Source organism: Barbatula barbatula, assembly GCF_947034865.1.
Source record: "Barbatula barbatula genome assembly, chromosome: 8".
Classification (NCBI taxonomy): domain Eukaryota; kingdom Metazoa; phylum Chordata; class Actinopteri; order Cypriniformes; family Nemacheilidae; genus Barbatula; species Barbatula barbatula.
Window position 1 is genome coordinate 1648225 of NC_136771.1, and position 16233 is coordinate 1664457.

General features: G+C 39.9%; 1 protein-coding gene across 2 annotated transcripts in view; it reads right to left on the reverse strand.

Annotated features, from left to right (window-relative positions):
* The window catches only part of farp1 (FERM, RhoGEF (ARHGEF) and pleckstrin domain protein 1 (chondrocyte-derived)), a 48577-nt gene that overhangs the window by 21401 nt on the left and 10943 nt on the right, over positions 1 to 16233 (reverse strand). For both annotated transcript variants that reach the window (XM_079462850.1, XM_079462851.1), the window contains exons 3-4: positions 916 to 1020; positions 78 to 120 (exon numbers count right to left, since the gene is read on the reverse strand). In XM_079462850.1, coding sequence (XP_079318976.1) covers positions 78 to 120; positions 916 to 1020 — 148 coding nt within the window. The remainder of the gene's footprint in view (positions 1 to 77; positions 121 to 915; positions 1021 to 16233) is intronic.

Sequence of the window (16233 nt, forward strand, 5' to 3'; positions counted from 1 at the left end):
GAGACAGACAACATGCATGTGTTCACATACAGACAGACCATCAACTCATATCGATGATATTTACACTATATACATACGTCTGATTTGCTTTAGAATCGGCTTCAGCAGATCCAACCAAACCTGAAGAAAGAAACACAAACAGAAATGATTATTACAGTATTCTTTTAGTTGTGGTGTGGAAGCTACTACGCTACTAAATGTACCATGACTTTAGAATGGGTCTTCAGTAAGAAAAGACGTGCACATGATTGTCTGTGTATTCTTTCCAAACTTTTCGTGCTTGAATGACTGATTATGTCAGAAAGCACGTTTTGTCTAGTATTTCGTGAGCACAGATTTCAACGTGATAAATAAAATCCTAAATAAAAATGCAAAGAGTTGTGAAGATGGGCAAGGGCGTCAGATTTGCGTAGAGCGGCGGCTCTTAAAGGGGCGACGTCCTTAAACCTGCTGCCGTGACTCCTGTCACTAATATTTATCAAAGTTTTGTAGCTTTAATTCTGTATTTAGAATTTAGCATTAAAGACTGTTTTTGACGTTTAACGTTTTTGAGAACGTCATACAATTTCTGTATATTTCCTACCTGTTAGACATTAGCTCTCAATAATACTGTTCTTCAGTGTTTAACGGCTATAATTCATGTTCAAATAAAGAAAACAATCAATTTAATGGAGACATCAGCTGTTGTACTGATATCAGAATGTTGCCTTTCATTCATAAAATGTTGTCAAAAAGAAATCTGTTGCTTCTACATGAATGTGTAGATTAATGTGAAATAGTTAGAATGTAAAAGGATATTTAAAAACACAAATGTCACGGGTGATTTATCGCAGAAAAGAATCTGGTCAATTTAATCGATTGACAGCACGTGCTAAGCTCCTATGACATCCGAATATAAAACACAATGTCGCTCACCATCATTTTGCGGTGATCCTGAAACTCCAAACCAAAGTAATCTCCCTCGATGAGGTTCAGATGAGTGCACACCAGATCAAACAGAATCTTCCCATGAGCACGTTGCTGTTAGAACAGAAGAAAACGCACATGAAAACAAGAAAACAAACACATTATGGCATCACTTTTATTGTTTTTAAACCAAGCAAAAGCATTATCTGAAGGTGCAGAGTCGCACATAAACCTCCTCACTTTCTATGTATACAGATGAAAGACTAGAAGTACAGTAAACTGTGCTTGGTGACATCACTGTGATCGTTTTCCAAAAGAAGACACCCGGCACAGTTGACCCATGACCTCACTCTTAAAACAACCCAAACACAAGAGGACAACATGTGCCGAACAGCTGAAGATACAAACCACACATCAGACGTACATGAAAACATACAGACGTCAACACGACAAACTAAATATTTCCCAAAATAAAACTGGAATTTCCATATAAACATCTGGAATGCTAGAAATCCCGACAGGATTCAAGGGATTGTTCAGCAAATGAAATAATATATCATCCACCGTTTCTTCACCCGCATGTGACTAAATTCATGACTCTTTCAAAAGAAGATATTTTGAGAAATGTCTCGGTGGTTTCGTGTTCATACCATGGAAGTCAATGGGATTCCGTGTTGTTTGTTCATCAACATTCTTCAAAAAATCTTCAGAAAGAAAGAAACTGACATGTTCTGAATCTTTTGATCAATACGTCGTTTATTTAACAGGACTTTTTTTTTTTTGATTCTAAATGATGTAGAAGCAAGAATACACACACGGCTTGACCTCATATTCACAGAAATTGTAGACACTTGATTTAATGGGATCGACAAATTATTTTAAATTGCAGGAAATTGTGGACGTTTGATTCTTTCAGTTAAACACACTGTTAGTCTGTCCAAAGCTCTTTAATACTAATGTGAACTTCATCACCTCGCGTGGGTGCCAATGAAACCGCTCGACGTCTGCCAGCTGGCGTCCAGTAACACACGGTTAAATATAGCACGTGATGGGCGGGCTGAGGTTAAAGAAAGAAGTGCTGACGTTCATTTTGGGAAGAAGAAAATGTAGGATATATGGAGAACGTCCATAACGGTGCATCGCGGTCAACAGATGTGATTTGATTTTGATTTGATTCAATTTATTGTCATTACAAACATACAAGTACAGTGCAACGAAATGTATTTTTAGAAGAAGATAAAGCATAACATGGGGAAGGTGAGGAGAAAAACATGTACACAATACACCATAGACAAGACTTGCAACAGGGATAAGTAATCCAGTTCCAACAAGCAGCCATCTGATCCTGCTGCCATGGGCGCCGTATACAGACCCACTTGTCAGGCTGGCGGGTCAAAGCGACGGAGGCGATGGATCTGGGGATGGGTGACCGCCCTCGAGTGCGGCCTATGTTTGTGTGTGATAGTCTGTGTGATAGTCTGTGCAGGTGTTTCAGTAGAATAGGGGAGGGACGCAAGAACGTCTCTCCGTACTGCTCCACTCAGGGTTGAATTCCAGCACCAGCCTTGGCCAAGGCTGATACGGGGGAGTCGAAAAAGATAAGATTGGTTGTTTTGTCTTGATGCGAGCAACCGCATTCCATTTTCACGGCTACTCTCTTTGTCCATTTTGCCCAATTTGGTCTCCAACAACATCAATTTTCCTTTGCAAAGTCGTGAGCTTCTCCGTGATAGAATCCATATTGCGGTTATTAGTCTCATTCCAAGAGCCGATCGCTCTTCCCACGACTTCCATCATTACAGGCAGCCTTGTGAGACTTTGAGAGCTGTTACCGTTTTCTTAATTTCTCGATAACCAAGGGCACACCCTAATCCAATCAGCATAAAACCTGTTATCATGATTCCGATTAGGTACATATCTTCAATGTCCTCCACGGAAAGAGGAGCCAGACACACGACCCGCCAGCTCTCCCAGGCGTCCATCGTGTAACCAGCTGCGAACGTTCCGTCAGGGCAGGCAGGTTCACCCAAACCCGAGCTTCTCGTCGAGAAGATGGTGTCAACGGCGTTGAGAGACCAGTTGATCAGATTCAGAATTTCAGCTGTATAGCTAGCCATAACGAATCTCTCAATAGATGATACGAGACGAGACACGAGATCAGCAGGAAAAAAGGGGAATGCGACTGCCTCCGTTGAAAGAGCGATGTAGATGTAGATATATATACAGAAGACAGTTAACAGTAATGACTCTCACCACTCCCAATGACTAATGGTCTCACAGGAGCACATGAAAGCATGTTTACATGCAAAATTCACTGCAATTTGTATGCGTGATAAGAGTTGACCAAAAAACACATCAAATGAGAAATGATGTACTTTGTTTTCAGAGTCATGATATGTAAAATAATATCCATGTCATCTGTGGAAAACACAGGAAATATTATGTTAACGGTCTCTAAACTGGCCCTGATACCCCTGATCTATGCATTACTGCAAAATACAAATAACATCCGATGTGCAGGAAAGTTTCAGTATTGGACCAATCCCTTATAAACTTTTGACTGTGTCTTTGTCATTCTTGGTCCCCGGATCCGGATCCTCTGAGTGTTCCATCGACTAGACTCATCAACTTTCTACCGAGACACAAGTAACAATCCTAAACTATAAGAGAACGATATTGTTGCGATCACTTTCAGAATAGTTTTTTTCCAGCTAATGAACAATAATAAAATGTACGGCAAGACGGTTTCTGGCAGATAATGTTTGACTATTGGTGATTGAAACGCAGCTTTTATGTCAGAATGGTCGGAAAGCGGTGTGTTTTTATGGCGGGATGTTACATACCTCACCTTCAGCCTTCAGAGAGACCATCCAGCCTCTGCGGTCATATTTTTGGGGAAAAGATGTTCAAGAATGAAAACCAAAGCATCTGCATTCATTTTAGCGACTGCGGCAGGAGGGCTTAAAAAAAGTTATAGTTACCTGTATAGTTATCGTTATAATGTGAACGGCCCTGAACACTGAAAACTGTGTGAGAGGTCCATTGAGGACGCACTTGTAGAAGCACACAGGAGCATCTGTAGATGCGGTCTCAAGATCTACAGGGTACCAGCGGTTTCCATGTGTCACATGAGGCCTGGAGCCGCTGGGAGAACTGCCAAATCTATCTGCTGCCAATGCCAACTGCTGGCACACACACCATGTGCTTCACGTTTCCAGGGTGTGATAAGACTGCAGAATCACAGCGAGTCTCTGGAGGACGCTTACATGTGGGACGGAGAGTTGAGAACGTTCCGTCAGGGCAGACAGGCGAACGTTCCGTCAGGGCAGACAGGTTCCCCCGAACCCGAGCTTCTCGTTGAGAAGATCGTGTCAATAGCGTTGAGAGACCAGTTGATCAGATCCATAATTTCAGTTGTAGAGCTAGCCATAGAGAATCTCTCAATAGATGATACGAGACGAGACACGAGATCAGCAGGAAAAAAAGGGGAATGCGACTGCCTCCGTTGAAAGAGCGATGTAGATGTAGATATATATACAGAAGACAGTTAACAGTAATGACTCTCACCACTCCCAATGACTAATGGTCTCACAGGAGCACATGAAAGCATGTTTACATGCAAAATTCACTGCAATTTGTATGCGTGATAAGAGTTGACCAAAAAACACATCAAATGAGAAATGATGTACTTTGTTTTCAGAGTCATGATATGTAAAATAATATCCATGTCATCTGTGGAAAACACAGGAAATATTATGTTAACGGTCTCTAAACTGGCCCTGATACCCCTGATCTATGCATTACTGCAAAATACAAATAACATCCGATGTGCAGGAAAGTTTCAGTATTGGACCAATCCCTTATAAACTTTTGACTGTGTCTTTGTCATTCTTGGTCCCCGGATCCGGATCCTCTGAGTGTTCCATCGACTAGACTCATCAACTTTCTACCGAGACACAAGTAACAATCCTAAACTATAAGAGAACGATATTGTTGCGATCACTTTCAGAATAGTTTTTTTCCAGCTAATGAACAATAATAAAATGTACGGCAAGACGGTTTCTGGCAGATAATGTTTGACTATTGGTGATTGAAACGCAGCTTTTATGTCAGAATGGTCGGAAAGCGGTGTGTTTTTATGGCGGGATGTTACATACCTCACCTTCAGCCTTCAGAGAGACCATCCAGCCTCTGCGGTCATATTTTTGGGGAAAAGATGTTCAAGAATGAAAACCAAAGCATCTGCATTCATTTCAGCGACTGCGGCAGGAGGGCTTAAAAAAAAGTTATAGTTACCTGTATAGTTATCGTTATAATGTGAACGGCCCTGAACACTGAAAACTGTGTGAGAGGTCCATTGAGGACGCACTTGTAGAAGCACACAGGAGCATCTGTAGATGCGGTCTCAAGATCTACAGGGTACCAGCGGTTTCCATGTGTCACATGAGGCCTGGAGCCGCTGGGAGAACTGCCAAATCTATCTGCTGCCAATGCCAACTGCTGGCACACACACCATGTGCTTCACGTTTCCAGGGTGTGATAAGACTGCAGAATCACAGCGAGTCTCTGGAGGACGCTTACATGTGGGACGGAGAGTTGAGCGGGTCACACGGGGGTCGACGGGAATCTAACCTTCAGTGTAAACACCCGAGTCAAGACATCACCCGAGAGATTCAGACTCTCATCACGAGCAAAGTGCACAAAATGACTTTCTTGCATAGTATTTTTGTCTTGTTTTCCGGTACAAATGTCCAAACATTCTTGAATCAAGATGCATTTTCTTGATGAGCAAAATGACACGTCTTGTTTGTAGACAAAAAATATGACATTTCAGGGAATTTGTGCTTAAAAATAATCTTTAATTGTGGTTTACATTTTTCTTAGTCACTAAATAAAAGTTCATTTAAAAAGTTGAGCGCTAGACATGCCCACTTTCTGTCGGTCACTGTCGCCGTCTCTTCATTGAAATGAATGACGTCGCCATCTGAACGGGAGCGTGATTCTGACCCAGACATCTGCACTTCAAATGAAACCCGTCAGTATGTTCCTCTGATTATGTGACATGTAAACAAATAAATCCAGACTGAACTGAATGTTGTCTAATAAATCTTCAAGCTGCAATCTGGAACTCTTAATCATCTTCTATACATTGTGTGGACTGGTGCCATTTTGCATCATGTCATCATAAGGATAAAGTATGGCATTATCTCTTTGTTGTGACTGGGATCAGTACTCAAGACCAGCTTGAACCCGGATCCTGTTGACCGCCATGTGTCTATAACAAGAGGTCTCAGTGTTACATGAAGCACAGTAGCTCATTGAGTCTCAGCACGCTGCTTAAATCACATCCAGATGTTCTGATCGCTCACAGCTTTCCTTCACCATCTCATAACACACTTTCACTTTACAATATTATCAGACTGAGAGATTAATGATTCTCAAACGGTCCACAAGAAACTCCTTTTTCATCGTAAACACAAGTCACGAATGTAAAGAAAAACACAATTCAGCAATGAATCTCTGGACGGCACAGAATTCCAGCCAGCAGGAGTCAGACGTGATCTCATTGAAATTCTGCTCCGCTCCAGAAAACGACGGCAGGAACAGCCAAACAAAAGATTCAGTGTCACAATAAGATCTTTCCACTTAAAGAGCAAAACTCTGAATGTTCGTCAAAGTTGTTAAAATCCTAAAGCAAAACCAGCGGATGTCTGGATTTTAACCCTCACAGCGGCAAACACTAAAGTTTTCCAACAAAATCCCGTTCGATTCTCCGTCAGGGTTCTTTTTGCAAATATAGTGCATCTTTCTCACGCAACCACGTGACATCTCTCTCCATGCTGTTAAAGAATGTGTTTTGCTGTGGACGGTCAATGATGATCTTTTATTTCATTGGCTGCTTCTGCTGGCGAGTCACAATGAGCATCATTCATCAGCTGCGAGATATGTGCCACCTCTTCATCAGACAAACACCGGCCTGTGGATCAGATTAACAGCGTTTGGGTGAAATACACACTGGGCTTCACAATGGCTTCATTCATTCAGCTTCTCTCCCGCTGAACTCTATTTCTCACATTCAAAGAGAGATGCACAGGACCTGTCAAACGTTTATATATTTTTAGCATCTTGTATTATGAGGGATATGAAAGCAGGAGTTTGTTTTTAAGCAAATAAAGATCATTGTAGGGCTGAACCGATGATGTCCACTTTGGCCGATAACCGATGATTTTTTTAACATTGGAATCCGATATATTGGCCGATATACAGTATCTAGATATTAATATAACATTTCCTAAGACTGAAACAAAATGCAGAAAGTGGAAAACTGCTTGTATATGAAAACACGATCTTTAGGCGAAAAAAGAGAATCGTTACCGTGTACCAAGCCTACTTTACACTAGTTAAAGATTATTTAACCTTCAAACGTATCTGGTATCATTTTTATTCAGCAAACAAATTAAAGATATTCTTCCCGAGCAAACAAGAAATTTTGTTCTTACTATCCACAAGTCTAACAGACTCCAGACAGAAAGCATTCAGACAGCAGTCTGATTCATACAATATGATTTTGCTCCTATAATTTCCAAATTCATAAATACTGTATCAACACCAACAATGTTTTGCTAATCAATAAGTGAATGATCACGACAGTACTGTACTGTATTTTAACTGTGAGCAGCATGCAGCTGAAGTGGTCTTACCAGAGAAAATGATGTATTTGGTATAATATATCGGCCAAATTGTGTTATCGGCCAATACCGATAACATAAATGACCGTTTATCGGCCGATACCGATATGACTGATAATTTATCGTGCATCCCTAGATCATTGTGTTTGACCTGAAAGCAGCCCGGATTTCCACAAATCTAAAACATATAATATGCATAATTCGGTCAATGTACAAAGATAACTGCATACAAAAACTCACTTCGGACAGTTAGTGGAGAAAAAAAGGAAACCAACCACCTGCTTTGATCATCTGAAGCATCCGGCCTCTGAATTGAGACACGGATCATTATTTGTACCTCTGTCCTATAAAAATACATGAAGTAGGGTTGGAAAAAAGAACAGGAATTTATTGCAGTCTCACAACCCCCTCTTTCTTCCCAAAAGGCACCATTTGCCCTTCTAAAGATCACAGGGGTGTAGAGATAGTGATCAACCACTATTAACCGAGATGTTTGTTTATTGTGGTTGAAGTGCCGTGGGGGGTTAAAGGTGGTCCTTATTGGTCAATTCGAATGTATCATGTTAAGTTTGGTTACATGGTCAAGGAAAGGATAATAAGGAAATGTAAGATAAGTCTGGGGCTTTTTTCTCCTCCCTGGAAGCTCTGGCTCTTTCTTTTCTATCCTATCTCTAAGGTAACATTTGGCAACGGTTCGTTGTGTCATTTGCAACGCTCACCCACATAATAATGTGTGTTGGTTTAAATGACAGAAGGCTGGAATTTGACAAGGAATGTCACAGTTCTATATAGGGATGCACGATAAAAGTCCATATCTGTATCAGCCGATAATTGGGCATTTTTTATATTATCGGCAGATAATCAAATTCGGCCGATATATTATAGCTGATAAATTACTTCCTGTGGTTAAACCACTTCAGCTGCACGCTTCTCACAGATAGAATACTGCACAGTTCTGTCTTTCTGTCATGATCATTTACTTACTGCTATTAGCAACATATTGTTGATGTAGATACAGTACTTATGAATGTGTAAATTATAGGGAAAAAAGCATATTGTTTGAAGCTAATGGTTACCGTGTTTTCTGCAGAGAATGTTCACAAATAAAAGCAGTTGTCTACTATTTGCCTTTTGTTTTAGTCTGAGGGAATTTTATTTTCATATTTAGATACTGTATATCGGCCAATATATCGGTTATCACCTTCCAATATTAAATAATTATCGGTTATCGGCCAAAAGGTTTCTTTAGTCACTTTGGCATCGTCTGAACCACTATAGCAGAACCACCCTTACATGGTGTGAATCCTTTTAAAGCTTTTGTTTTTTCAAACCAGCATTTTTGATTAATGAACCAAACATTTGAATAGTACAAAATGATATGTACATAAACAGCAGCGAGTGGCACTGGTTAAATAAAGTTCCAGCAATGAAAAACACCTCCTAATAAGATCTGACAAACCCCCTCCGTCCCATCCCGTGTGAATGTGAGGGTGTACCACGGGTTAGCGTCGTTCGATTTTAGAGCCGGGAGTTATTAAAAGTCACGCTCAGATCATTAAAATGCATCTCTGAGGGGATGCTAATGGTGTGAATGCTAATGAAAAACACAGAGGAAAGATCTGATCTCAACTAATGTAGACTTAAAGGATTAAAGTGACTCATGGGAAATAACACATGATTGCTTCATTATTATTAAATCAAGTACACAGGGGCCTTCATAGGAGATCGAAGTGTACCGGTGTCAAAAAGATTTTTAGGGTCTCTGGTTTGCCCCTTCAGTCAGTCGCATGTGGGTGTTCTGCTCATTGATCTATTTAAAGAGATCACAGAGTTGCTGATCCCATCACACACAAACACACACACACACACACACTCCATACTGTACAGCACGCACGCACGCAGGTTGTTGACACAGCTGAAAGAAACTCATGTGTGGTTTTGTTTGAATCTTCCGGGTGAGCTGCAGGTCACGGCTGTCTTCAGTAATGATTTTAGAGTTCTGCAGTCGATTAAATTGTTTTCTAAACAAACCGCAGGGTTTCACAAAAAGAAGCTCGACAAAAGTACACACAATAGTGTGTCTTTCATCATTTATTCATCCTCATGTCGAACCTGTATGAGTTTCTTTCTCCTTCTTCAGAAGGCAAAAGAAGATATTTTGAAGAACTTGTGTTCCACTGAAGAAAGACTCGCATACCGATTAAATTACAGAATGATCACTTTAAGGAATCACATTGGACCTTTGAGCGCACATCTTTGTTCGTGGTGATGGAAATGTAATGGACATTGAAGTGGCGATGACAGCAGAAGAATCGTGTGGAGTGTGAAACCAGAGCTGGAGAAGAGAAGTTATGTGAGAATACGAAAACACATTCAACGGTAACAAGATAAACTTTACCAAAAACATTCAGGGGAATGAAAAGTTCATTACAGGGTCAAGCGTTCCAGTAACTAATCTCACTTAAATCTAAAGAAGAGGCGTATTCAGAAACCACCAGACACATTACAAAGAATCCATATATGATCATATATGATAGAATTATATACCAATAAAGATTTCTGTTAAATTATAGGATATAAGGATAAATATTAAATAGTTTCCCCCATTTTTCTTGTAAATTTGATGTCTTTTTCTGTAATGTTATGGTTTTCAACCGTATATCAGAAATGAACTGTAAAATTACACATTCTGCCTGGTTTTCTTATAAATTTCACGGTTTTTGACTGCATTTCAAAAATACATAAAGATATGAAACAAACAGATACAACATTTAAATGAGTAAAAAATGATTTCTGTAATAATACTGTTCTTTTGACTGTGTATCTTTAGGACCAATAGTCGCACATTACTATCATTTTGTACTCGGATTCTCATTACTGTAAATGTTTTTTAAAGCAAGTTAAGCACAGTTAAGATTTCAATTGATGTAAAATCACCTTGGAAAACAATACGGTCAATTTCTACAGTTTTTAGTAAACTGTAGTCTCCTCAAATGCAGATGTTTTATGTTAGGAAAGTTTTTTTTTTTATGGTGACTATGTCATCGCATCTCTGCAGGGATTAAAGCATCAAAACAACTGATCTTATACTTCCTTCAATCCCCGTTCAGAAAACAAACACGGGTAACGCAACCTCACGTCCGACCTACAACTTAATCTTCTTATCCTAGGACGTTTGTCACAAGAGACTTACCGAGTCTTGCTTTCTTAAAGCGATCAAACACGCAAACTTAAAGGGATACTACACTCCAAAAAATCATCATTTAGTCACCTCAGAGTTGTTCCATATCTGCATTAATGTGTTTGCTCTGATGAACACAGACGAAGGTATCTGACAGAATGCTTATTTTACATTTTGCCCCCCATAAAGGACTCATTTTGAAGTTCTGGGGCACAACTATTGTCTTTTTTCGCTATTATGGGAGTCAATGGGGGGCAAAATCTGTCTGGTTATAAGCATTCTTACAAATATGTTATTTATGTTCACCAGAACAATCACATTTATACACGTTTGGAACAACTCTAAGGCGAGTGAATGTGTGACCTTAACCGAACATGTCTTAAAATATATCAGTGCCATTGTTTTGTTTCTAGGTGGACACGAGTAATGTTTTCTTCAAAGGCATTTTTTATAAAAGCGACATAAATGTTTAATAGTCCTGGCTTAAACTAACACAGGGCCTAAGTGTCTTAAAGGGTCATGTGACCAGCAGTCTCATTATTATTATTATTATCATTATTATTAGTTAAACTTAACAGAGCAGTTTCTCATCTACTTCCAAAAGTACTAAATGATGTTAAGAGTTGAGGTTAAATTCATCTTCAGGTTTCATAGCAATGGTAAATGAAGCGCTTGCGTAACATGGCGTCTCTTCGGTTCTCAGAACAACCCTGAGGAACGCTGAGGAACGGAACGGATGTTCTCTCTTTACCCCTAAAACAAACGTCCCATCAGAGGGTCATTCATTCATTCAGGATCCGGGCACAGACACGGCCCCATCGTGCCAAATGAGATTTTTCAGCTTCACTTCACAGCTTCACACAATTAACCCTTTATCTTATACAAGACTCCTTTCCCATCTGCTTTACACAAGCCAAGTGTGTTCTACAAATCTAAATACCTCAGTATAGAGTATTGCCACCACACTTTTGGTAAATGTGTAAAAACAAGATCCTTTAATTTATAAACTCCAAAACCAACATTCAAATGCAATGTTTTTATAAATCATTCATGAGGTCTTGAGAATAAAAAGCAAATCAGTTGGTGGTTACAGCGTTTGTCAAGTTATCAGCACAGTTCACGCTCGCATGTTTAGTTTGAGAAGCATTTGGCTGGTAGGACGGTCGAGACCCTTCACGCGGCCGTCCTGACACTGAACAGATGCTTTGGCTGAGAGCTAAAACCACATTCCTCAGGTAAAACCCCTTCAGTCATCATCCCTACAGGCCAAATAGATTCAGCACACGCCCGCTCCACCGTAAGTGGTACCCGGATGTTTATCAAAAGAGGATTGTGCTTGCGTGAGCGTGTGTTTATATGTATTCACTTATACAGATTCTGTTATCCAAAGCCGCTTACAAAAGAGACAGAATTCAACATTTTGCCTTGCGGAATAGCTTTGTCATTTAAAAATGGACTTATCAGATCAACCCTTGTTGGAAATGAAGAGAATTGTGTGTTGTAGTGTTCCCTACATTCCTCGATGACCTTATTCATTATTCATGAAGCTTGAAGAATTCAGAAAGCGGTTTCCATCACTCTGGTTTTATTAATATTTTGAAGTTTCGCATTTCTTTCAAACAAAGAAGGAAAAACCCGTGTAGGTGTGGACTAGGCCTGAGTCAACAGAAAGATGCTCTACACCTGTCGCTGTATTCACTTCATCAGATGGTAAAGCTGAAGGTTAAAAGTGAACGGGGCAACACGCTGCTTTTCATCAACATCTCTGAAATATGGCAGTCATTTTCTTTCTCAATAATCAACCTGACTTCAAAGACACCGGAAAGAGTTAAAGTCCTGTGAGAATAAGCATCTTCGACATTGTCTTGCAGACGCGGTGTGAATATTAAAATCCTCCCCGCCGGCTGGCGAGCACACAGGTAGTCTGGCACGCTGAATACATTCATGATTCCTCCAATAGTAAAAACTGTCAGCCGGTCTCATCAGACGACAGGGAATATATCTTGCGTTTCCATAGAAACAGCTAAACTAAGCGTCTGCATGGATAGAGATTGATTTGTAGTAAAACCAAAGTCCCGCTATAGTTAAAGTACGGTTTAGAAATTGATATTAACAGTTAAACTGTGACAATATAACTGGAAATTAATCTGCCAAAATCGACTGAGTGTCACAATTTAGTGACTTCTCAAAAAAGCATTTGTGAGCTCTGGTTCGTGACTTTAATGAGACCCTATAACCGACTGACTGTCTGCAGTGTTTTACAGCCACCCTACATCTCGCACACATATATCTCCTGTACGTTCCTCAGGTCATGGCTTTACAGCCATATGGCATCTTTACAGACTCATAAATGAGAAACAATTCATCTAATGTTGTAAAATCTGCAAAAAAACATGAATTACGTAAGAAATGCAACACAAAATGCTTTTGCGCAATGATGTGTGACAAAAACTCTGAAAAATGACGGCAATTAAAAGAAAGAACATTTGGCTCACAACAGGAACATCGGAAAGACTGAAAGGCCTGAAGATGAAAAGCAACAGAGAATGACTTAAGAAATTAAAAACACATGACAAAATAAAAAGGTTCATTTACGTTCTTCATTGGAGTGCAAGCCTTAGGAAACATTGAGCTCTGGGTGTTCTATATTCTGATGAATAACCATACTGATCAACATTACTCGAGATAATAACACGTACCAATGAATTATTCAAGTAAGACCAGGGGCCTGATTTATAAACATTGCATTATGATTTGAAATATATGTTAAAAATGTGCATACTGTACGGACTGCGTATGCATATTTCAGGCTGCAATTCAAAACCAAAAAAGCTTTTATACATTAGACATCAGTAATGTAAATTTAGCCTGCGTTTCGAAGCGAACCACACTGTTTCCGGCCATTACATTAAGTTCGTCATGGTGGGCGGGCCACCACACTAAAAATCCTCCCCTCCATGACTAGATTAACGCACTTTAACAAATATATTTTGCACTCCTGACCCGCGATTCATAATGCACCTATGCTAACTTTGGATAGTATTTACCGTTAGTAACGATAAGTTGGTATGGTTTAATGATAACTAAAATATGGCATGATATCAAAGACCGTTGGACGCTTTTATGCTGGTTTATCATAAAACCTGTAATCGTTACATCCCTAGAATGCTTATATCATGCTTAACATGGTCAACTTGTTCAAAAACCAGTTGGACGTATGATGTAGTACTTCTGTGCTTGATACAGCACTGCAACTTGTTTAGATCCCGGTTTTGAAATAGGGATCCTACTCCTTTTATTGGGCAATTCTCCCGGAAAAGGATGGCAAGGCGAAAATAAGAGCCCGCCAACGGACGAGCACATCAAGATTGGCTGTGGTGTGGGCCTGCAGCTTGTTACTATTATGATAGTAAAGTTTAGGTGTGTCTGTTTGTTCACAGCATTTCAGTGATGGATGTTAAATAAACAGTGGATATAACGCTGGATTTGGAGATCTTTTGGCGCGGTGCCGGAACATGAACTGCATGCGGTAAGTCAAACTAAGTCATATGTCTGAGTTTTGTTGGTAATCGGCGTACGTGAATAATGTGGTGTGCTCGTGCTGTTTTCATAATTGTATGTAGCTCGAGTTTTTCCGGAAATAATTGCACAGCTATATCTCTCATTTATAATTGTCATCAAACTAAACACTCTTCGAAGGAACGACGTATTGACTACTACTGTATAGGTACTCAAGATTAATATGAGATTTGCAGAGACTGCGTGCGATACCTGATCTTGTAAACTACGTGATGACGTCTTCAAGCGCCACAGTCCTAGCGGAACGATCCAAGCGGAAACACTGAAACCGCCATGTTTTCTCCCCACAGACAGACCCACCCAAAGCCACTCATGCGTTCTAATGGAAGAGATAAGATCAGTCCAGCAGAGATGTGCTTTCCTCTACATAAACAAACACCAGAATTGGGTCTCATTTCAACAAAACCACAAGAGCCACGAGATGAATTCCTTGACTCATACTGTCACCGTACAACATGAAATACAGTTCATCAGAGATATTTTCAGCAACCACCAATCACAGTTTTGATTTAAATCAGAGGCTTGAGGAGCTGGGCTGGACCGCTTGCTAGTGTTTAATAGTCCACATGATGTTTCCTGTGGTGTTTAAATGAAAGATGAAAGATTTGAGGAGGAGAGGCGAGTCACTGCGGTCAGACTGCCGGAAAACAGCCATTACAAAGCCAAACGTTCAACAGCGTGAGGTGAACACGTCTGAAGTCATGAAAATTATGTTTTACTGCACGCGTTCGGACGATAAAACAACAGAATATGAGGAAATGATGCGTGACGCCGCTGATCTTAAATAGAAACTAATAATAAGGGTCAGAAAAACATTGGCACTAAACCAGCATATTGTTCTCGTCTGGAACGGATGTGGTGTGGACAACAAAACGCACGCATATAAAGATTATTCCTGTCAATTCACAGATTCAAACTCACATGTGTAATGACAATAAAGTTGAATCTAATCTAATCTCATTTGCGTTACCATAGTTTTATAAAGAAAACATATCAAGAGGAAAAAGAAAAAATATAAAGATTATTCCTGTCAATTCACAGATTCAAACTCACATGTGTAATGACAATAAAGTTGAATCTAATCTAATCTCATTTGCGTTACCATAGTTTTACTACCCAGATAGCACAGGTAGCATACGTCTATAAGATGTCTGCTAAAGATCTGCCTGATATACGTGTTAGAAAAGGCATTTTTACAGACATTCTAAATCATAAACATCTTACAGGCATCTTCTAAATCTGACAGTAGACGTTTCAGAGACGTATTGCAGATGTGCAAACAATCACAAAATATGTGTAAATGCAGACATCAAATAGATGTTATTATAGTAAACCTGTTGCTAGTTTTCTTAAGGTAATAAAAAGGAATTTTGCAGTGTGTGTCAGTATCTTTTTCAAAACAAATCTCACAGACTCCTGCAAACACTCCCACAGTCGTGACCTTTCATGAGGATTGCATATGATTATAAATGCATGAGCACTATTAAAGCACATTCCATCCAGTGTCAACATGGACCCGTCTCCAGTTATCCTTGTCAGAGGAAATACAGGAGGAGCAGGAAGCAGACGGGATTGTGGGATTTTTGAGAGGATTAGCTGCAGCATGCTGAAGCCTCGGGCTGAATGATGAGTGAATTCATGAAACCGCACTTTTGCATTATTCATCAAAGATTCACCCAAAGACGAGGATTTTCCATCATTAGCCGCAGCTAAGCATCATGCATTATGCTAGCTTTAGCGTAATGAGGTAGCGGCTTTGGCACAGGTACGATTTGTCATTTAGAGTTTAGAGTTAAGCTGGAAATGTGTGCCATGATAGCAGTACTTATTTCTTACCTCGCGTGGATCAACTTAATCGGCGTTCAAATGAAACCATTT